The following is a 24,236-nucleotide window of genomic DNA, read 5'->3' as shown; positions in this document are numbered from 1 at the left end:
GAATAGGAAATTATGCTTGCTACACTGATCTATTAAACCATACCATGGTCATCACTATCAAAGGAGTCCTGCCTTTCACTATTACTTATGAAACTCACAGCATGAAAGTAAAAAGAAGGTTCACAGAAAATTGGATCCATATTTTAAACCATTATTAGTAGGATGTTAAGTGGACTTTCCCTGGTGTCACAGGATTTTAGCTAAAGCCCCAGAGATAAGTATAATAAGTGATACCTACCCCATGTTCTGAAGGAGCTGCTAGACACATACCCCTAATCTTAATAGGCGATGTTGACAAAAAGTGTTTGCAACTGATAACTGACAGTCACCTCCATAAGGGGCCATGAGAAATTCAAAAAGAGATTCTCTGACGGGAAAGAGAAGTGGAGAATACTGTGTGCTTCCTGCCCTGCCCTACCCCCCAGGCCACATGCATCAGATCCCAAGAGGCCCATTCACAGTGACTGGGATTGTCAGCAGGGGGACAGACCAGAATCTTCCTCCCCAACTGGATGCTAACCGAACCACAGAAACACTGGCCCACTCCTGGCAGCAAGCAGAGCCTGAGCATTCTCAGAAATACCTGATGTGTTCCCTGGAGCTTGGGAACATTCATGAAGAGATGGGCGGGGGGGGGCTTAGAAAAGTCCAGAAATTAGTTGGAACTGTCCTTGAGTGGATGACTGAGGGCATGGGAGGGGCACAGGACAGCTGGTCAAGCTGAGTTTCAACCTGGTGTGGGGCAAAATGCACGGCTTTCTCTAACCTGGAGCCAAGGGGAGGCCTGGGAAGGTAGCTGGGCTTGAGCCATCTTTTAAGGATCCCCACCCCAAAGGGCGTGCCTCCTGGATTGCAGAGGCCCCAGCAGAAAGAAGCTGTGGGTGTACCACCATGGGCAGGAGAGACACAAATTCAGTCTGGGAGAGCATTGCTCATTTCAGGGATCAGTGTAATGCAGAGGTTCCTTCCTGTGGTAGGGGTCTCCAAGAACCCACACATGTGCCCCACAAGACAGAGCCAGCATGTCCTAACGGAGGCTACCAATTCCCAGAAAACAGCAATTGTCGTGTTAGACTCTGCCCCGCTTCCTTTAACCCCATGTACATACACACATGCTCCCAGAGGAGCCAGCCGCAGAGCAAGCTGAGAAGGAATCAAGGGACAGACCACGCACCCCAGCCTCAAAGCAGGCCGCTAGGCCGCTAAGCTTCAGGGGTAAGCCTGAACTGGAGGGAGAGAGAGCTCTGAACTGATAGGAGTTTGAAGTTTTGAATTACTATGTGCTGGGCTTTAATTTCTGAAAATGAGACTGCTCTTATAAGAGAACATAATCAGAAAGTTAGGGGGTCTGCCCGAGCTGTCCATCATGGCAGAGGAGAAATCCAGAGGCATATGTTCGAAAGGCAGTGACACAAGGAAAAATAAAGCCATGTCTAACTTGTCTCCACAGACCCTAGATTCATGTCCGTGTGTACCTGCCTGTGTCTGTGCCTCTCTACATCCATTTTCCTTACCTACCCGCCTACCGATTGCTAAGGTAACAAAGGCACACCCACCAGGCGAACTGACTTACTCCCAGGCTATGGCTGCCACCATCACCAGATACATCAGATAATGAGCAGAGCCATCCCAGTAGCAGATCATGTGCCCATAGGCCGTGTTCAGATACGGTTCACCCTAAGGAAAGCATTAAACAGAAGTCCACTTTAAATATGACTCAGACACTTCAACACAGAACACCAGACCTGTATTGAAAGTAAAATAAAGCAGCAGGACATCTTCGTCTGCTAAAATGAAACTATTCTTAATCCCATACAATGACACAATTGGTAGAAACATGAAAATATACATTTACCCTGGAGCCGCCAGAACTAGGGTCTGCCACACGGAGTGGAATTAAGAGAATGCCTGGCCTATGCTAGGTCAACACAGGTGTGCACAGTGATGCAAAACTGATGGCGTTACAGGCAGTCCTGGCCGCATGATGAACTCACTGAGGCCAAGTCTAATCTGTGACTAAAGGTGTTTGGCTCTGGGCAGAAGGGGTGGCCAGGGAAGATCCTGCTGACCAGAGCCACTGGCTGACCTTCAAAATTCATACTGACCCAGAGGCTTGCTGGGATGAGTGTGAGGAAGGCACGCCTTTCCCCCGCCTCTGTCCCCAGTGCAGGCACAGACCGGCAGGCACTATACTCAGAGCTTCACACCCAACCCCTCGTTCAGCCTTCCCAACAACACTATGGGATAGACACGATTGACTCCATTTTACAGATGAGCAAACAGAGGTTGGAAGAGGTTACCTGACCTGCCTAAGGTCACAGAGCTAATTCCTAGCAGAAACTATACTACCAAGAAGAGCTATACTTCCGAGAAATTTTTAATTTTATAAACACAGATTATATGATGAACGACATTTCCCTTTCCCAGGTGCTTATGTTTCCAGGTGGCTACTGTACAATCACTGTCAAACTTGCCTAGGTTTTTAGTGTCATTCTGGCTCCAACTCACTTTCCTTTCTTCTTTCTCCCACATTTGTGATCTCCTGCCTTGTTTCAGATGTTTTCCTAAGATGCCTTAAATCCTTTCTACAACAAGGAACAGAGCAGATCAACCAGCCCATCAGTCAACCAACCAAGCAGGGGATTCTCTGAAGCTCTGCACTCCCCTGGGGCAAAGACTGCTCTCTGTCATCTTGCCTCAAAAATCACATCAAGTGAAAATCACAGAGGTGGAGGAAACAACGTGAGTCATACTTCAGTACCCATGCCTCGCCCCCATCTTTTCTCTCTGACATGATTTGATTGGATAATACTATCCAAGTTCATGGTTTTAATCATTGATGCGTACACACCTGGCTCTCACGGCCAGTGCTGACCTCTCCTGGTGGCTTGATGGGTATCTTCAACTGTCTGGTCCGTGGGCCCTTCAAACTCACCTTACCTCCTTTAACTCATTGGCTTCCCCCTTCAACCAAGCCCCACCTGGCCTCTCTGTTTTCATGGCGACACCATTCAACTTACCCAGGTCAAAACCACAGGGTCGTTGTTCATTCCTTGTTCTCTTATGCAGTCTGTTAGCAAGTCCTATCAATTTTACCTCTATAATGTCACCCCAGGCAACCCTCCCTCTCGTCATGGCCTAGTTCAAGCCCTCAGTGCCCCTCACTGGACCTTTCCCACATGGTCTTCCTACCTCTCTCCTCTCCTTCCGATTCACCTCACCGCTGCCCTGGCTCTTGACATGTCACTCTTCTGCTCAAAAACCTGCCAAAGCTGCTGGTGGCTGCAAGACCAAGACCCACCTCCTCTTATCTGGCAGCCGGGTCCCTGAGCCTGGCCCTGCAGACCCTCCCACAGTTACACCCCTGCCCCCCATCTCATACCCTGTCTCACCACCCTCACCAGCTCAACCTCCAGGCCCTCTAGGCGGCTGCCTCCTTCCTGAAACCTCCCCGCTCTGGACTCAGTGGCCCTGCACTCTCCAGGCTTTCCTTCTGCCTCTTCGCCTGTCCCCTCACAGTCCACTTCAGAGGCTCCTGATCTTCTGGCCACGGTCTCCAAAGTTCCACCCTCGGCCCTCTCCTCTCTCCCCTCTCCTTTCCTCTCAGACCTTCAGGTACCAACTGTACTCTGATGGTCCTTGTTCTCCTCCCCGAGCTCAACAGCTGCAAAGCCCTGCCAGCTGGGACACCTGCCAGGATGTTCCTTACCCACCTCAAACTCCACACGTCCCCAGATGAACTCGGCATCATCCCTGCACACGTGTGCCCCAGGCTGGCAGTGGGGAGACATATGCTGTTTCTCCTCTCTAAGCCTCCTTTTTTTTTTTCTTTTTTGGCTGTGCCGTGCAGCTTGTGGGATCTTAGCTCCCCGACCAGGGCTGGAACCCACACCCCCTGCAGTGGAAGCGCGGTCCTAACCACTGGACCGCCAGGGAAGTCCCTTCTCTCTAAGCCTTTGCCCACACTGTCTCTTCTCCTTGGCATGCCCTCCACCCCCTAGTCTATCTGGAAAACGTTTATCATCCACGGCCACTGCCATTTTTAAAAAAGCCGAGGGCAGGGTCACCAACTCGCTGAGCCTCCCCCGAGTGCTCCCAGAGTCAGTTCTTCCTCAGTGCGCGCTGCGCCTGGCGTGAGCCTCCGTCTCTGCACCTAGGACCATGCTATCTCACTGCCACATGAGCTCCTGGAGGGAGAAAGCAGGTCTTGTGACCCCCCCCCCCAGTCTGCTCACCGAACATCTGTGGAACTGCATTTCCCCTTTTGTCCCTCTCCGGTTGAATAACACCAGCGTTCTTCCAAAAGCAGGAATCAGGACGGCACCTCAGCCCTTACTCTCCCCATTGCCCCCAACTCATCCCCGAGACCTACTCATTCCAGCCACCCAAGTTCTCTGAAGTCCGTCCGTCCTTCTCTACTGTCCATGCTTGGCCTCCGTCTGGGCCATCTTCATGCCCTCGCTGGCCCTGCAAAAGCCTCCTGACTGGTGTCCCAGCTTATGACATCGACCCTTCCCGTCAAGCCCATCCTTCTCAGAGCTGACTGCACTGTTCGCTGACTTAACATCTTCCCTCACATGCGGGACAAAATCCAAACTCCCTTAGCTTGCACACAAAGCTCCCCATTGTTTGAAACACAGATGAAGACTACACTTCCAGCTCTGCTCCTTATTTCCTGTGTGACCTTAAGTACGTTACTTAACCTCTCTGGGGCTGGATTCATCACACCATAAAATAAGGAAAAAGGACTAGCTCTGTCAGGTGCCAGGTAGGTCTATCATGCTGTGATGGGGGGAGGAGTGCATGTTCATCCTCACAATCAAATGGCTTTCTTAACTGCCTCAGTGTTTGGGGCTTTATACATTTAAGACTGACCTGGGCTTTCTTAGAGAAGAGTGTATTAATAACAGTAGATACACAGATACTGGATTCACTTAAAGTAACCTCATTTATATTAAATACAAGTAAAGGGGAAAGGTGGTGGGTTGGGTGTGAGGAAGGAGCTGTAAGACCGAACGCCGAGGAGAACTGCCTCCCACGATCCAATCCTAACTTTCCGCTTCACCTTCCACGTGACTAAGTGTCCTGTGTCTATGGCAGCAAATGAAATACCGTGTGTCATCCCTGCTTACACTAAACGAAGGGATTTCCATCTCGAGCAATGCTGTTGGGGTCGCAGACCCTTTAGTTCAAGGCTCGTACTCGCTACCGACCCCGTACCTCTCTCAAGTAGTATGTCATGAAGCCGTCAATGATCCCGTCCTGTTCCAGTCCTATGATGAGGTTCACCACGCTGGTAAATCCAAAAACTGCATACACTAGAGCAAAGAAAGCAGCAGTTCAAAAAGCCGTAGCTCAGGGGACGTTGCCTAAGAGCCTGGCGTTCGCCAGTAATGATTTCTTTTCCTGTTTTCCAGAAGATACTGTGGACGTTGTCAATACGGACTAGAAGAACGTACCTCCTGTGCACGCAGCTGGATCTCTGCCCGTGTCGTGGAGCTGGGAGAGGACACCCCCCGACCCAGGGAGTAGCGAGTGACAAAGTCACCCACTGACTGTCCCAGAGGATTCTACCAGCCTGCCCCATCCATCCTCCACTTCCTACACGTGGCTGCCAGGGCCACATCTGCATCCCACCTGGGTAGCGGGAACAAAACCATTAACCAGTGGCCAAGGAAGCACAGAGGTGACCCCCAGGTTTAAAACATGGACTCAAAAGAGATCATTCATCTCAATGGTTACCAAGCAGTCTGCCTCACGGTGTGTCCAACGCACTTGCTTCATCCCACACTGGAGATCCGAAAGACAGACAGTGGCTGACGTGTAAGTGACAGTGGCTTTAAGAAGAAAGGCCAGCGATTTTTTTAAAAAATGGATACGAGATGGAACCGATGAATGTTAAAGAAGGAAAGCCGTAGCATCTTAGAGAATCTCACTAAGGTTGTGAGAATCTCCTCAACGGGCTGAAAACTACCAGCAACAAACAGCTTAGGAATAACACTTTTTAAACAGTGAGTGATCAAATTTAGCGTGTGGCAGTTTGTCAATAAAGCTGCACGTTCAAGTTGTAACAAATCGGTGTCAAACTATGTGATGGGCATGGACGGTAGAAAAATCTGATGATGAATATCAAAACAGCTGTGAAAAAAGAAATGGAGAGGAGAGAGGGGAAGGTTAACTCACAGAGAAGGGAAGCTGCCCTTGCCCTGAGTCTGCGTTTACCTCTTCCCCAGAAGGAGCAGAAGGCCCACGCGTGCCCGGCCCTGTAGACCCTGCCTCCCCGGGCCTCTGTGCAGGCCTCTGGTCCAGATCCCGCTGACAGCGATGAGCCATCAGGTGATCAGCCACTGCGTGTCTCCCAGGAGAGGAAGCCTTCAGCACATGCTCATTCGGCTATTCTACCAACAATCGCCGATGCCAACAGGAGTGTCAGACGCTGGGTCAGAGATGGCAAGGACATTCTCTGCCCTCCAGTCTGGCCCTGTGGCTGCAGTGACAGACATGAGGACAGAGGGCTGAGGGGGTAGGAGCAAGGGTCCTCCACCCTGAGGAGTTGCGAGAGACATGAGCGCAGCTAAGCGTGGGCTCCACGGAGTGTGGAGGGAGTCGGGGGAAGACGGCAGCAGGAGACCAGCCTGCAGAGGGGGGCAGCGGCCAGATCAAAGGCAGGTGGAGTGGGGCCTTGAACTCAGACAGGCCCAGCTCATCTCCTGACCGGCTGTCAGGTCTTAGGTAAGTTACATCATTTCTCTAAGCTTCAGCATTTTTTACATGCAAGTTGGGAGAAATTGTGCGGGTCAGTGCTGTCTCACTAACTGTGACCTTGACCACGTTTCTTAGCACCCTCTGAGCCAGATTCTTCATCTGTGCAGGGAGGACATTTGTTGTGAGGATTAAATAAAATGATACTGCTAATGCGGTCAGAGTCACACGAGGCACACCACAGGTGCTCAACCAGTGGTGTTTTTATTCCTTTAACATACAAGCGTACTTGCCAGGCAGTGGTCTAAGTACTTTACAACTAGTATCTAATGTTGGTACCAACCCTCCGTGGTAAGTATTGATACTATTATTTTCCTCATTACACAAATGTGCAAACTGAGGCTCCATACGGCTACATTCCTACACGTGGCTGCCAGGGCCACATCTGCCAGGTGGAGGGCGCTGCAAACAGCAGGCTGAAGGCAGGAAGCCAGGAAGGAGCTGGTAAAAGAGCCGAGGCCAGAGGTCAGAGCATGGCTGGGCACAGGGGAGAGGAACGGAGGGGTGTCCTGCCTGGCCCTGGCAGCGACCTTGCCTCCACCAGGCTCCCAGCTGCGACAGGGTGGGGTCCGCAGCCTGGGAGAGACTTTAGCTTACAGGAGAACAAAAATACTCCCACCCTTCCCGCCGCTTTACCAGGGGGCTCAGAGTATTCACAACCACAGAGGGAAAGAGACCTCAGACCCCAGTGTTGTGCTCTTAAGTGGACACAAAGTGTTTCCCTCCCATGGAGACGTACCATAGAACAGTGGGTCCCGGGGTGGTTTCCTTTTGACCAGGACACGAGCCAACAGGGCTACCAGGAACAGGATGAGGGCAGCCACCCCTACAATTGTCCAGGAACTGCAACGACCAGAACAGGGAGGTGGTCACTTATCAAAATAAACACACTGGTGTATGGAATTCCCTGGCTATTGAATGCATTCTCTCGCAGCTCTGCCTCTGCCTATCCCTCAAGCACTGTGGAGTTCATGAAGTTTATCCGCAGCACTTGGGCCCCTCTGGGCTGCCCCTGTGACTTTCAGGGACCAGAGATACTAGGTCCTCACTCTCCTGTCATCCTGCCCACCTGGGTGAACCATGTGTCCGAGCGCCCTCTGCTGCTGTCCCGCTGCCTCTGTCCACCTGCTCCTCCAAGCCCTGTTCCCAGTGTCTGACAGGTCTAACCACTGAATCTGCCTCCTCTCTCAGGGCCAGCTGGAAATCCTCAGACCGAGCTCCAGGGAACACACAGGAGTCACAACTACATACACCTTCTCGGTGGACAAGCCACAGGCTGTGTGTATCATCAAAGGGGCCAGAGGACGAGGCCAATCCAAGGAGGGAAGAGCCTAGGCCGGGCCTAAGGCCAGAATGATGCCAGCGCCCCAACACCCAGGAAGCCAAGCCAGCATGCAACCCCATGCCCAGGAAGCCAGGGTGAGGCTAGGTTGGGCACAGCCCCTGGTCTTTCTCCTGGGAAAGGGCATGGCACCAAGGAGACTGGGGACCAAAGGCCCTCCTCAGCAGGACAGCACTAGGGCACGAGGCTTGGTGGAGTCAGCAGTCAAGGGACCTGGAGTCCAGTACCTACTCTGCCACTCCCTGTGTGACCTTAGGAACATCATGTCATTTCATCATCTGGTTTTTAATTCATTAAAAAATATATTGAGGGAAAATGCCTTGCACACCCCTATGTGCCAGGCACTGTGGATGAAAAAGAGATCCCTGTCTACATGGGGGGAACCTATCTCAATAGGCTCTGAGCTTTCTCACCCAGAAGGCTACCTCCAGTCCTAAGAGATGTTCTCTCTCTCACTCCTCCACACCAACAAGGCATCCAGTTCTAGACAAAGCACCACCTGGCCCACTCCCATGGCCTGCTACACTCCTCAGTAGCCCTTGAGAGAGGCTGCAAGCACCACTCCTTAGCCAGAGCCCTCCACACCATCACAGAGGATTTCTGGATAACGTTTGCCACATGCCCTGGGACTCCTGGAAAGTATCCTTCACAGCCCACCAATACCTACTAATATCTGAGGGACGAACTTATGCTGAAGTTCACTCCACACACCTACAGCTGGAATGGGTGCTAGGCACCAGTCAGAAATCTGCCCCTAATGTCAGAGAGGTCAGTCAGGAAGTGATCCAGCTCCTTGCAGGTAGATGGACCCCAAGGAGACTGGCCCCAGGTCCAGGAAAGCTGTGTCCCCAGCACCTGGCCCCAGGACCCACTTAAAGAGTAAAGGAGTGGGCTCTGGGCATCAGCAGCGCCCAGATTTCCAAATGCCACCCTAGACCTACAGAATCAGAATACTTCAGGGGTGGGGTATGGGAACGTGCAACCTTTTCCAAGAAACCGGGATGAGTATGCACAGAAAGTCTGCCTCGGGACCTCTTTTAAGGTGTTCAGGAATTGATGGATGAATGAGGGAGGGAAGGAAAGGAAGAGGAAGAAAGGAAGGAGAAATGGGATGGATGGATGGGTGGATGGATGGTAGATGGATGGACAGATGGATGGTAGATGGATGGATAGCTGGATGGATGACAGACGATGGGTGGTGGGTGGAGGGATGGATGATGGATGGTGAATGGATGAATGGATGGATGGACGGATGGACGACGGACAGTGGATGGATGGGTGGATGGACGGATGGTGAATGGATGACATAGTTCTATGACAAGAATGAGGATGACCATGTCAGTGACCAGGTAAGAGACTGAAATAGGAGGTTTCTAGCGGTACACATCAGTGGATGCTCCAGGCTCCTCCTGTAGGGATGAGACAAAGGAGGAGAGGATGGAAGAGGAAGCTAATGTGGGTCAGAACATGATGCTGGGCTGAAGCATCCGGTGAAGAGGGAAGAGGATAGTGTGTGATGTAAGCTGACAGACATTTAAATCACAGCCTGAGACAGGTAGTGGCCAGGAGACAACTCCCATCCCTGCTCCTACCAAGGACCTAGGCTCACAGCCAGCACCGTCACATAGCTGGTGCTCTTCTGGACTATGAGAGAGCAGTGTGAACTGGTTCACGGTGTCCTCTCACGCTCTCCACCTCTGGGGGAGGAGCAAAAAATGAAGAGAAACTGGGGCAACAGATCACCTGTGTCTCCCAGTGACAGCCAAGTGCAGGGCCTGCTCAGAACAGGGAGAAATGGATCCAGCAGGGACTCGGGGTGTGGGGGGAGGGGTAAGGGCTGCCACTAACCCAAGGGTGGAAATGTTGTTAGTCTTGGAATGTGTGTGTGTTTTGGGATGGGGGGCGGGGAGTTACTGATGCCCTTCCATGAACAGACAGCTACTGAGCGCGGTCATGTATGGGTGAGTATGAGCAGAGTGTTTGTGTGTGCGTGTGTGTTTGTGTGTGTGTGTGTGTATTTGTGTGTGACAGAGAGAGAGATCCCACCCTTTTCTGACTCCTCGACTTAATCTGATTTTTCTGTTTTTCAGGCTTTTGTAAAAGGTCTGGTGGGAAGGAAGCTTCAACTAAGTCAACTAATGCAAACTTAACAGGATAGCCCACTAGGCACGAGGCCCCGTGCTGGGCAGGACAATACTAAGGGGAGCTATGGCCTGAGAAGGTAAGTTCTGACCACAGGAAAGTAACTCTTGTGGGAAGAGCACAACCCAGCCGGGCTCAGAGGAGGGAGAGATCACATCTGCTTAGAGGGACCTGGAAGAGGAAGAGGTGGCATTTTCCTCTGGGCCATAAAGCCCAGGTGTGGCTTCAACAGTCAGCTATAGGGAGGAAGGCATCCCCGTCAGAGGGAGCAGTGTGAGCAATGGCGAGGAGGTGGGAAAGTTAAGGAGTGTCCTAGGGGCACAGAACAGTCCCGTGTGGCTGAAGCACCAGCACAGTGGGCTGCGCTGGTGGGCTGAGGCAGAAATGCACAGGGCACTGGGGCAGGAAGGGGACCTCCCGTGGGAGGCTTTGCCATGGGCTGGGCCAGAGAGGGCCAGTGCCAGGGGAACAGGAAGGAGGAAACATGCTAGCCCAGCCCGGGGAATTAGGGAGAAGGAGACAATGGGAGGGCTGGAGGGAAGGAGTGGAGAAAGAAGAGGGAGGAATCAAAAGCTACTGGGATTTTAACCTGCAGGAGGACAGGAAGAATGGTTGGAACCAATTATTCCAAACTCTGCAGGGCTTAGCAATGTGCTCAACAATACACAGCAATACATAATTCACCATGTGTTCAGTAAATGCCATCACCATCCTCCCAGTGGCTGAGGCCAAAATCTCAGTCATCCTCAGATCCTCTCCATGCCATGTGATCCTTCAACAAGCTGCACTGCCCCCCCTCCCAAATATCCCAGCACCCAGCCACATCCCTCTCCCTGCACTGCTCCCTGTTCCCCTACCTGGAAAGCTCTGTCCCCAGATCTTCCTGTGGCCACCTGCTGCAGCTCAAGTCACCTCCTCCAAGAAGCCTTCCCTGACCACCAGTCCCCCCCATCACTCTCATGTCGCCCCACTTTCTGTGCTGATGTCTATCTCAACACATGCCTCCCCAATCTCTTGCGATCTGTTCATAGCTATTTCCCCAGCACCTGAAACAGTGCCAAGCATAGAATATGTACTCAATAAATATTTGCTGAACTGCCCATAATGCCATTTTAGGAGGGCAGGGTCCTCCATGCACTATATTCACAGACATGTGACATTCACTGCCCAGAGATGCTTCTTCCAGGAGTTGTGCCCCAAGACTGGGTCAGACCGAGGGCTGTCACCGCCCATGCCTAGGGAGCACTCAGTATGGATGGCTGCCATCTGGATAAGGCTGTCAGCAAGTGGTGGCCCCAGGAACGAGAGAGGAGCAAGTCACCGCCCTGTGGGCAGACACTTCTCTACAGCCTGCAGGTCTGGAGGGGGTCTGCAGCATACAGACTGATGCAATCTCCTTAGCACCAACTGCTGTGGGACACATAACAGGTTTACTTCCTCTTCCCCGCAGAGAGCAAGAAACATCAGCAGGCCCGGGGGTCTGTCTGGCACCTTTCCCACTGCTGGAGCAGGCTGGCTGCTGACTGGTGCCCATTGCTTGACCAGGGATCCCTCACAGAGGAGAGGCAGGGCTTTGAACCAAATCCATATGCGGCCTCCTTCAGCCCCACCCATTTCCTTAGCATGGAACTGCCCTGCCTCTCTGCCTCGCTGCCCATCCTACACAACACTGCGCCCTTACGGCTTTTTGGATCCCGACAATAGGATGCAAATATAGGCCATTTGACAGACAGGAGAACTGAGGCCGGGCCCCACGGTTAGTGCCAAAGCCAGGCCTAGAACCCAGGTCTTTGTCTGTTCGTTCTGGGCTATTTCTGCTAGTCATTCACAACAGTTTCTAAAATTAATACGAAATGACAAGTATGCGTGTGTGCATACATGGAAACGTTCCTGAGAAATGCGAAACGAACAAGGCACAGCCTGAGATAAGACCAAGCTCCCAAGTTGTCGGTGTGTGTACCGCCCCACCCCTGCCCCTGGGCACTTGAAGGTTAGGGGCATTGCCTTATTGACCTCTGTAACCCCGGATACCTGGCACGGGGCGGGCACAGAACGGACGCCCAGCACTTGCCCCCAGAATTGCGCCGAATGTCAGGGATGCCAGCCTAAGCGAGGACCCCGGCCCGCACGACTCCGGGCGCCTCCCCTCCTCCGGCCGCCCGCCGGGAGCCCTGGAGGCTGGCGAACCGCTGCCCTGCAGTTTGCGGCTCGGCCCCCTCTGAAAAGTTGCTGGGGCTCCTGACGCGCCGACCCCCGCCGCGCGCACCCACTCACTCGTGCTGGGCCGCCAGGTGGTTGAAGACGTAGGTGACCGGGATGGCCGAGAGGGACAGCACGAAGACCCCTGTGGCCGCCGAGGCACTCATCGCCGCCGCCGCCGCCGCGCCGCTTGCCCTTCACCGCATCCCGCGCGGGCGCCCCGCCCCAGCTTCCGGCTGCGCCCGCGCCCCTCGGCCGCGCCCTTCAAGGCGCCCCGCCCAGCGCGCCCCCCGCGCTGCGCCCTCAGCAGCGCCCCCACGGCTCGCCCGCCCGCAGCCTCCTGGTAAGCAGGGCAGGTGCACAGGCCCGGGAGGCCCCCTGCCGTCCTCCCGCCCAGGGCTGCTGGGGCTCCACCGCGAGCGCCGGGCGGCGCCGAGGAGCGGCGACAGACCCCTGACCGCGGACAGGTGTCCCCGGAGGCGCGCGCTCTGCGGGAAGGCGGCGGACCGGGAGGTGGGCGTGGGGCCCCGGCCCTGGGCGCAGCCGGAAGCTTGTCATCGACGAGAGAGGCTCTGAAGAGTGTCTGGGCCGAACTGCGGGCAGGCAGAGGGTGGAGCCAGACCCGGGGTGTCAGAGCGGGAAGAGGCCGCGAGATCATCCACGTGGGGAACCCTCGGGCCGGGGATAGGAAGGGATAAATGATCCCGAAACCTTGGAACCTCTCCACCGGAGCAACCAACAACCGGCAGCGAGCAGTGCTCCTACGCCGAGTCCGAATTCCGGTTTAAACCCCGTCTGCTCACTCACCAGATGTCGACCTTGGTTAAGTACTTAACCTCTCTGTGTCTTTTCCCTTCTCTACCAAATGGGAATAACCCACGTCAGTGTGATTGTGGGATTCGCTGAGTTAATAGGCATGAAGTGCCTGCCCAGTACTAATCAGTACACTGCTATCACCTGCAATTCCCATTTTTACTTGGAGCTGACACTCCGAGGAATACGATGATTTAAGAGACTAGAACGCTATCCATTTCTCTTACAGGTAGCGTTCCTGGAAGCCAGCTTACCACCAGCCAGCCTGCCCTAGGCCATACAGAGTACAAGGAAGCCAAGGACTCTGCCCTCACACTGCTGTCAGACAGACAGACGCCCCCTCGTTACAGAGAATAATGCGGGCCAAGTCTGTCCTGGCTGCTTGACCTTGCTGCGGGGCGGCCTCAGACAGCCCCTGGGACAGAGCCTGGAGTCCTCTACTGGCTGGGAAAGGGAAGGGAAGTGAGTTTCAGAGGACAGCTCAAGCAACCAAGGAAAGCACATGTACTTAGTGACTTACACCTGCTAACAAGCTGAAGACACCAGCAGCTCGTTTTAGAGGTGAGAGAAAAGAGTGGCAAAGAGGCTCTGAGCTGCCCCAGGGCCACTCAACTTTTCAAAAGCCAGCTTTCCCAATCCCCTATCCCAGCGCTTCTTGGAGGCTTCTCAAACTCTGAGGACATAATGATAAAGCCTTGGCCCAAACTGTGACACATCCAAAGCTTCCCCAAGTGATGTCCTTACCTGTGACCTGGACATCATCCTCTTCCACAGCTACTCCTAACCTTTACCAGCTCCTTAAACTCTTTCCTCCTCCCCGAGGACAAATACCTCGTCGGAGACCCCTTCTCTCCTCCCAGCCAGTCTCCCAGGCCAGCCCAACCCCTCCATCACCAGCCAAACCTTGCCGAATCAATCTTGCCTTCTCTCTTATACCGTGAACCCCTCTAGCCACCCTGGGTCCTTCCCCTCAACCTAGACACATGCTCGTGTATGATCCAGTTTAGAAAACTGCTCCCTGGACCTGTGTGTCCTCTCCATTTGCCATCTTCTCTCTTTCCTTTCCCATCCATGCTGGGTTGTTTTTGTTATTGTTGTTTTTATCCCTTTTAAAACTTTTTTTTAACATCTTTGTTGGAGTATAATTGCTTTACAATGGTGTGTTAGTTTCTGCTTTATAACAAAGTGAATCAGCTATACATATACATACATCCCCACATCTCCCTCCCTCTTGCGTCTCCCTCTCTCCCTCCGTATCCCACCCCTCTAGGTGGTCACAAAGCACCGAGCTGATCTCCCTGTGCTATGCGGCTGCTTCCCACCAGCTATCCATTTTACATTTGGTAGTGTATATATGTCCATGCCACTCTCTCACTTCGTCCCATCCATGCTGGGTTTTAATGACCGTGTCTGTGCTAATAGATCCCATTTTATCATTCCTAGCACTGATGTCTCCCCTCAGCGCTGCTCCCTGGCATTCCACGGACACCTCACCCTCAACATGGCCAAAATGGAATTCCTCGTCTGCCGCAAGACCACTCCAGCTTTATCTCATCCGGTGGCACCACCATTCACCTGGTGATCCAGAAAACTGGCAGTCCGCATCGGTTCTGGCCAATCCCAAACTCCTATGATTACCACAGTCCTCCTGTTACTTCCCAAATATCTCTCAAGTCTGTCTCCCTATCTGTACCATTGCTGTCTCAGTTCAGGTCTCTACTATCTTCCATGTGCCAGCCTCCTCCCCTGTCTCCCTGCCTCTGACCTCACCTGCTCTAGAAGACCTTACCTGGCCGCCCTCCTGTGCCTCCTCCACCCTCTCTATCAAGTACCCTGCTTTGCTTTCTTCACAGTACTTTACTTATACTGTCCAAAATCATCTTGTTTACACATCTGCTTCCTGTTCTGTGTCCCTCTCTCCATTATGATATAAGCTCCCTGAGGTCAGGAACCTTATCTATCTTGTTTACCATTCTATTTCCATCACCTAGACTAACACCTGTATGGAGCAGGTACTCGAGAAACATTTGTTCACAGAATGAACGCTCTAGATCATCATTGTCTGACAGAAATATAATGCAAGCCACAAATGTGAACCGCATGTGTAGTTTTAAATTTTCTAGTAACCACATTAGAAAAGTAAAAAGACAGAGGTGAAATTAATTTTAATAATATATTTTATTTAACACGATATGTCCAAAAGATGATCATTTCAATGGTCATCAATGTCAAAGGTGTTAATGGAAAACTTTACATTCGTTTTTTTTTTTTAATACTAAGGCTTTGCAATTTTGTGTGTATTTTACAGTATAACTCATTTCAGGCTAGTCACATTTCAAGTGCTTAATAGCTACCTGTGGCCAGTGGCGTCTGTATTGGACTTCACAGTTCTATATGTATTCCTCCTATCTCATCCAGCTGGCTTCGGTTATGCTCTCTGCTACTTTAGGAATGGATGTGACAATTAAATCACCAACAAGAGGACTCAAACATCCTCAGAGAGTCTACCATGTTTCCAGCATTGTTCTAAGAAGTGGTCACACAAAGATGAATCACAAACACATTTTGCCCCAAAAGACCACAGTCTAGTGTGGGAAAAACACATGTAAACAATTAGCATGCAAGGTGATAAAAGATTTATGTACAAATTGCTGTAGGAATCACCAATCTTGTCTGAAGGAGTCAAGAAAAGCTTCAGAGAGGAGTTGAGGCTTTAGACCAGCCTTGCAGAACAAGTAGAAGCTGGATAAGCAGGCAAGGACTAGTGGGATTTTCCAGAAAATGGAAATAACACATGTGAAAGCCAGAAATGTAAGAGAGAGCATGTCAGTCAATGAACTTCAAGCTGTTTGCTCTGGTTGGAAACACTCGTGCATGAGGGGGGCTGGCGGGAAGTGGCAGTGGAGAGGTGATCAGGGATTCAGTCTCAGAAAACCTCAAGGGCAGGGAGCATTTAAGATTTATGAGTAGGAGGAGAGGCTGACTTAATCAGAGTCACTTTTTTGGAGCGGGGGGGGCCTGCCACGAGGCTTGTGGGATCTTTGTTCTCTGACCAGGGATTGAACCCTGGGCTGCGGCAGTGAAAGCACGGAGTCCGAACCACTGGCCTGCAGGGGAATTTCCCAGAGTAGCATCTTCAAAGATCTGCCTGGCAGCTGTTGCGGACCATGGTTTAGAAAGAGGAGAGGTAGGAGGCAGGAAGTCCAGGTGGGAGGCTTATCCTAGCAAGAGATGCTGAGGACCTGAACCAAAGTGATGGCAATGAGAGGGAAGAGGAGGGGGCAGATGTGAAAGATCTGGATAGGACTTGTAAGAGGAGAGAGCCTGGAGAAGGGGGCTTAAGGATGAGTTTGGTTTTGGATACGTTGGGTTTCCAGTACCCATGGGGATCCCAGGAGAAGCCGTCCCATAGGCAGTTGGGGATACTGATCTTTGGCACCCAGAGAAGCGCAGGCTGCAGATACAGATTTGAGGGTCACCAGCCTAGAGGTGTGGCTTAAAAATCAAGGAAATGGATTCAATGTCCAGGAAGAGGGTCGAGTCAAAGAGAATGGTAACAGAGGCCACCTGAGAGGGGCTGGTGAGCATTTCCATCAGCAGAGCAGCCCAAGGGCATCTGAACTCAATGGCAGAAGCATCCAACATCCCACACCTGTGAGCTGCTCCCTAGGAGTCTGCCAGGGACCCAAGGGCCATGGCAAAGCTTTGGGGTACTTTGGTATGCATGTTGGAGATTATATTATTTTGTTGACAACAATTTGTCTTAATGCTGAAAATATGAGTGGTCAGAATGCTTGTAGTGGTGAAGAAACCCTCAGCAGGTTTCTGGGGAGGGCACAAACCCAGTGAATATAATCTCATTCTCCAGCACTGCAGTACTCTGTAAATTATAAAGGAATTCCATCAACATTATCCTATAATCTTCACAGCAGTTCTCTGAAGAGTATGGAGCCATTTATGGATGAAGACACTGGGGCTCAAAGAGGTGAGGCAACTTGCCCAACGTCAAAGGGCTAAGAGAGGGTGCACTTAAATTCAGATTTGCTGACTTTAAGTCACTATACCCATGATGCCACAGCTGACCAGCAGCAAAGCACCACATCGGGCACCTTAGAAATGGTGGGTGGACACCCTACAAATTTGGCCAGTTGACTCATTGCTTTAGGAGGCTGAGTTCTGGAGTTCTGCTCTATGCAAATCAGTAATTATTAAGTTGCCCCTTCTCTTGAAAAAGGGTTGGGTATGACTTAGAATAAAAGGCATTCAGACAATAAATTTGTTTTTTGATTTTCGGTTTTTGTTTTTTTAGGACCATCCATCTTGCAAGCCGTGAAGGCTAATATTATAGCTGTGAAATTTGACTCCAAGCTTCCTGGAAGCAAAAATAGACACACAGAGGTCTGTACTCTGCCCATTCCCTGATGAGAAACACAGTTTTGGATGTATTGGTTCAAAAGAATTGACAAATCTGGAATTACACGGAAGGGCCCCTGACCGTGTCTGCTTCTGCCATGGAGGGGAAGTGAAAGCAAAACATCAGAGAACCTGGTCACATAGGAAGTAGGAACTAAGGAAGAATACTGCTGGGCAGGAACTGAGGGAGCACAGTGAGGCTGTTCTGGAAGAGTGTAGAAGTCAGCCCTGTGTTCACTCGTTAGTACCCAGCCCCAGTGGCGTCTTCCCCTTTCACATGCTTCAGTTTTCCACTATTTTTCTTCCTTCCTTTTTTCTTTCTTTTTTTTCCTTATTGAAGTATAGTTGATTTACAACATTGTGTTACTTTCAGGTGTACAGCATAGTGATTCAGTAATTTTTGCAGATTCTTTTCCATTACAGGTTATTACAAGATACCGGGTACAGTTCCCTGTGCTATTCAGTAAGTGCTTGTTGCTTATCTATTTTATATATAGTAGTTTGTATCTGTTAATGCCATACCTCTAATTTGTCCCCTCCCCTCTTCCCTCTCCCCTTTTATTCCCATTTTTTATCCTTCTGATAAAAGTTGTGATCGTGTTCTTTGGAAAGGCTGAACACTCTAGACAAACGTAAATGGGACAAACAGATTGCTCTGTGGGGTGTATAGAGACAGAAAAAAAATGACCTGAGAGTGACCAGGGCAAGGGTAGTGTATCTTAGTGGGTACATTACTAGGGTCTTGTCCCGAGAAGGGACCAGGGAGTGACCAGTCCACTCAAAGAAACATTAAGTTATCCTAAACGCTAAGTCACATTAAACACTGGGTTTGTCTTTGGCCACAAGTGCCCTGACTGTCTTAATATGCTACAATGATTAACATGGATATTTTTGGGTAGTGCCAGGCATAGAGCAGGTGCTCAATAAATGCTAACTGAAGGGAGAGGTAAAGTTAGTATGTAAAATGTTTGTCAAAAAGTCTTGTGCAGTTGCTAGATGAGATCTGCACCATTGCCTTGGGTTTCCTAGCAATCAAAGCAAAGAGGGAAACATAATGTTATAACAGTCACAGTGTCCGTAAGATAAAAACAGATCATAGGCTCAGAAGATCTCTCTCATGGCTCCTCTTAAAGGGAACACCATGTCATATAGTATGTCCTCAGCAACATTCCTACAATAAATATAGAAAGCTAATTCTGAACAGTTGTCTCTCAGTATGTCTTCAGTGCAGGTGGCTGGCATATTGCCAAGAGTCACTCAGTGCAAAGGAGCCAAAATAATTCCTCACAGATAAGCAGCTCTCAGAAGGTTTGGTTTGGTTCGATGATAGATTTTACGATATCTGGGGGCAGAGGCGGAAATACCTTCCCGGCAAGCACACCACCACTTCCAGTCCAAGCCCAGAGCATCAATAGGTTTCATTGATCATTCACCAATGATCAATGAAACCTTCTCCCATGGAGATTGGACATCACCAATAGGCTTCTTCTCACTTGCCAACTTAAATCAATCTGCCAGCTCTGATCAAAGGGTATTCACGAATATCCTTCAGGTGATGTTCTGTGAATATTATTTCATATAGTAACATCTTAATACAAATGAAGCGACAGAGAGTTTGAAATTTCAGTGGCTGGCAAGAGAGAAGAAACATTCTGAGTGGATAAGTAAGGACAGAGCATTATGGTTTGACAGGCAAACAAATGGAGGGTAATTTGACATTCTTGCACGAAAAGGATGAGCACGGGACAAACAAACCCGAGGTTGCTGCATTGTTCAGACCCTCCTGAGATATAACAAAAAAAGACTTCACATGTCAGGGTTTGGGTTAGACAGAACCCATTGGAGGGGAGGTTGAGGGACTTCCTTGACATTTACTTTTCCCCTCTAGATACCTTTTCAACCTCTGATTCAAGAGTTAACATAAGAATAGTTAACATAATTAACTGGCCAATAAATACATTTTTTAAAAAGACTAAGCAACACAGTGCTTGAAATAGGAAAGAGTACTCCTAGTAGACCTGAAATCTGAAGGATACATAGAAGACTGTGGTAGCTGTTACTTTGCTGGTGTCCTGAACCACACTTCTCAGTATTTGTGCCCTTCGTAGTTCCCTACCACACTGACTCTGGACTTGGCAGGTGGCTAGCTTGCTCTGGCCAATGGGACATTAGGAAGTATAATTTAAACAAAAGCTTATAAGAGCTTGACCATTAGAGTCTGTCCTCTTATGGTGCTCTTTCTTGGAACCAGCCACCATGCTGTAAGGAGGCCCAAGCAGCCATGTGGAAAGGACAACACGGAGAACAACCAAGGCCCCTGGCTGACAGCCCAAGCTGAGGTCCCAGCCAGCAGCCAGCACCAAGCATGGAAGAAGGTTAGTTTTGACCTCCCAGCCATCCCAACATCAACACCACATAAAGCAAAAGAGCTGCATGGTCAACCCACAGAAGCATGAAAAAGGAGACTTTTTTTTTTTTTTTTCGGTATGCGGGCCTCTCACTGTTGTGGCCTCTCCCATTGCGGAGCACAGGCTCCGGACGCGCAGCCTCAGTGGCCATGGCTCACGGGCCCAGCTGCACCGCGGCATGTGGGATCTTCCCGGACCGGGGCACGAACCCGTGTCCCCTGCATCGTCAGGCGGACTCTCAACCACTGCGCCACTAGGGAAGCCCCAATGAGACATTTTTGATGCTTTAAGCCATTAAAGTTTGAGGTGGTTTGTCATGCAGTCATGGATAACGGAAAAATAGGAAGCAGTAGTGGAGAAAGAACAGAGGCAATTTAAACCTGAGACACCAAAATTCTTCCCAAGGGAGATAAGGAGCAGGTCCAAGTTCAGAGTCAATAAATGCAGAGTAGGGGGGGGTTTGGACGAGCATTGAGGAACAGTATTGTGGACAGCTCAGATAGTCAGCCCTTCCTTCTCTCCTGGCACGAAAATGTAATAGATGAAAGCAATGGCATTCTCATCATTAATCAAAAAACCTGCTCTCTAAAGAAAGAGGAAAATCTGTTTAGAAGATGTCTGAGGGGGCCTGTAGGAGGGCCTGAGAATTAAGCAGAACCCAGTTAGAAATTCTAAAGGGCTCTGCCCCCAGAATAAAACCCACTTGGACAACTGTGAGGGTCTCTAACTTGACTACTTCCCTCTTATCCTGGTACCCTAAAAAGGTGTCTATCTTCTGAAACCCCACATGCATAGAACTCTCAGACAATTCTGTCAGCCAGGGCAGAGGCCTGACAGGGACCAACAAATCTGCCAAGATGTTCAGGAAAGCTACCCACACTGCTTAACATAGACCTTTATTCATAACTATAAGCAGAAAACCAAGGTTGCTAAATATATTAGGAAAATCAGCAGCATGAAAGAGAAGGCCCAGGTTGAACCAATAGAAAAACTGACCTTGGCGGAAACAGAGACAATTTAAGAAAGAAGAGAGAACTTTATAAAAATTGCAATTAACATCCTCAGAGGCATTGCAGTTGAGAAATGGTCAGAAGTGGCTAACAGAAAGGAACAAAGAACAAGAAAAAGTTCTAGGAAATTAAAAATGGGATTGCAGTAGGGAAAATTCAATTCATGGGCTGAAATAATAATTTGGACACAGCTAAAGACCAAGCAGTTAATCTACAATCAAGGAATCTCACATAATATAGAGCAAGAAAAATAAAGAGGCAGAAAATATAAGAGCGTGGAGCAGGGACCCAAGAGGTCCTGCACCTGTCTTATTAGCAAAGAATGGAGAAAATAGAGGAGAGAAAATAGCAAAGAAGTAACAGAACAATATCTTCTTAAGCTCAAGAAATACACAAGTCTTCAAGACTGAAAAAGCCCACTGAACAAAATTAAAGAAAAAAGACTAAGCTCTCCCCACCAGCATTCCCAGAACCCTTTACACTGATCTACTCATTCCTTTTTCCCATAGCATATTTCACCTTCTAGCATACTATGTAATTTTCTTATCCATGCATAAGAAATATGCATGTTATTTTCAGCCTGTCTCCCTTGCTAAATTGTCAGCTCCAGGAGGGCGGGAATCTTTGCCTGATTTGTTCATTGTCCAGTGAACCTAGCACCTTGAACAGTGCCTGGCCTTTAGCGGGCATCAGTAAATATTTGTTGAATTGAATTAAAATCTAGATAGACACGTCCTGGTAAAATTTTATAATTGTACATGTAAACAGGAAATCCTAAATCTTTGGGATTTCCTACTAAAGAACAAGACACAGAACTGTCATCTAACATTAACAACATTGAATCCTGGAAAACAGAGTAGTATCTTCACAGTTAGCAAGGAAACCAGTCTCGGACCTAGAATTCTAAACCCTGCCACACTGCCAGTAATTTGTGAAGGCAGTAATAAGGCATTTTCAGATATGCAAGAACATTTACTATCCATGCATCCTAGATGACAGATTATGCCAGTATATTTTCCAGCAAAATTTTTTTAAAAGTTCAAGAAAAGACAGCATGGAATACAAGAAACTGAAACCCCAAGGACGTGAAAAAAGCCAGCAAGAAATCAAAAGAATTGATCCCGTTGGGATGATTGAATGGCTCTCCCTGGACCAACAATGTTTAAATGACATGAGGATTTACATTTATTAATATTCTCTGGCTCCAATCACACGAATTGTTTCTTTAGTGACTAATATTTACATGTCACAAAACTATGCTATTTAAAAGTTTTCTAGGGACTTCCCTGGTGGGGCAGTAGTTGAGACTCCACGCTTCCACTACAGAGAGCATGGGTTCGATCCTTGGTCGGGGAACTGAGATCCGTGGTGCAGCCAAAAAAAAAGTTTTCTATTTTTGAAATAACTGGAAAACAGTTACAAAACAAAATGTAAATATTGTAAACCTTTACCCTGTAAGAATCACAGCTACGAAAATTGAGAGGGGCTGCCAGAGAAGAAGGTGTTTCAAAGCCTTTTTTTTTTTTTAAATAAAATTGAAATTGAAATCCCCTTCCCAGTCCCATTCCTCTCCCTCCATCTCTAGAAGTAATCACTACCCTGTAACTGGGGCATATCCAGTCTTTATTTATATATGTCTCTATACATGTAAACAATATATAGTTATTTTATAAAATTTACATAAATGATAATATTCTTACATATTTTTTTCACTTAACATTGAGTTTTTGAAATCCAGTGATTTCTATACACTTGTTCATTCATTTTCACTGCTAGAGCATTCTACTGTATGACCATACCACGATTTATTTTTCATTCCTCCACTAATAGATCTCAGAATTGTTTTTAATTTTTCACTTCTATAAACAATGCTGTAATGAACATCCTGTGATTCTCTCCTGTGCACACATCAAGAGTTTCTCCAGGTGGCAATACTTAAACACAAAACAGCCAGGTCAAGGTGTGCATGTTGTTTGGAGCTTCTTTACACTTGTTCAGTCCAGGGTCAGTTTCCTGCCAGTTTCTTCATTGACCTGATGAGCTTTGAAAGCAAAGGTCCTTCCCAAGAGTCGGTGAGCTTGGCTCTAATCCAGAAGTTCTCAAAGTTGTCTCCAGTCTACGCTCTGAGAAACACTGCCCTAATCCATGGCTGGAGACAGATAGTATCTTCAAATCCAAATCAGATGTCAGGAAAAGATGCAATTGATCATAAGAAGAATCAGATGGGAAAGGTCAATAATTTCCCCCAGAATATTCTGGTAGAAGAAATTCAGATCTCAAACAATGGTATAGAATGGCTACAGTTTTACAAGGGAGAGCTTCCCCCACTACTCTGAGCTCAGGACATGACCTATGATCTTTGTCTTTAGACCCTTTTGTGGTGGGACATTTTTTGCTAGTTCACACTTTCATCACAGGTTATGTCTCCTTTAAAGGTCCCAGCTCTCTGCAGGATGTCAGCTTCAATGTTCTGCATCCAGTGAACTCAAAGCCAGGTCACCTAGACTAGTGTAGACATAAAACCAGGTTTCCAGGTTATTGAAATGACAACCTCCCTGGAGCTGTAGGCACTGCATTTCTCACTGACTCCAGGTCCCAGACTTTAGTTTTAGCCTCTGGGAATTTCACTTACTTTCTTGCAGTCTAGGCTACATGTTTAAGTGCTCCTGTTATATTGTATCCAGCATTTAGGTGTTTTTATTTTATTTTTATTTATTTATTTGGCTGTGCTGGGTCTTTAGTTGTGTTATGCAGGATCTTCACTGCCACATGAGGGATCTTCAGTTGTGGCATGTGGGATCTAGTTCCTTGACCAGGGATCGAACTCTGGCCCCCTGCATTGGGAGCGTAGTCTTAACTGCTGGACCACCAGGGAAGTCCTCCCATTTAGGTGTTTTTAAGCGGGAAAGTTTTCAGATTATCTAGTCCAGCTAGCTCAGGACTTTAACTCAAAAAAATTAAACTCTCAAGCAAGAGGTGAAAATAAAAAGGCATTTTCAGAAATGCAAGGTCTCAAAAAATCTACCTCCCTTGAGCCTTTTCTCAGAAAGGTACTGGAGAATGTGTTCCACTGATACAAGGGAGTATACAATGTAGAAGAAGATGTGGGATTCAGGAAACAGGAGCTCCAGCCCATGAACGGGGCTG

General features: G+C 49.1%; 1 protein-coding gene across 8 annotated transcripts in view; it reads right to left on the bottom strand.

Moving 5' to 3' along the window:
* The window catches only part of TM6SF1 (transmembrane 6 superfamily member 1), a 40,453-nt gene extending 27,707 nt beyond the window's left edge, over window positions 1-12,746 (bottom strand). For 4 of the 8 annotated variants that reach the window (XR_010932651.1, XM_067698258.1, XM_067698249.1 and 1 more), the window contains exons 1-4: window positions 12,521-12,746; window positions 7,502-7,605; window positions 5,221-5,318; window positions 1,574-1,677 (exon numbers count right to left, since the gene is read on the bottom strand). Coding sequence is in view for 5 of the 8 variants with exons in the window: in XM_067698258.1 (XP_067554359.1) it covers window positions 1,574-1,677; window positions 5,221-5,318; window positions 7,502-7,605; window positions 12,521-12,612 (398 nt within the window). In the remaining 3 variants the exon portion in view is untranslated. Of the gene's footprint in view, window positions 1-1,556; window positions 1,678-5,220; window positions 5,319-7,501; window positions 7,606-12,520 lie in introns of those variants that run through there. The other 4 variants (XM_067698283.1, XM_067698273.1, XM_067698292.1 and 1 more) reach the window with 4 other exon arrangements.
* Window positions 12,747-24,236: the final 11,490 nt, after the last annotated feature.

The sequence above is a fragment of the Pseudorca crassidens genome, chromosome 1 (assembly GCF_039906515.1).
Source record: "Pseudorca crassidens isolate mPseCra1 chromosome 1, mPseCra1.hap1, whole genome shotgun sequence".
NCBI lineage: Eukaryota > Metazoa > Chordata > Mammalia > Artiodactyla > Delphinidae > Pseudorca > Pseudorca crassidens.
The sequence above is the reverse complement of the archived record's forward strand: the minus strand, read 5'-3'. Positions and strand labels throughout refer to the sequence as shown.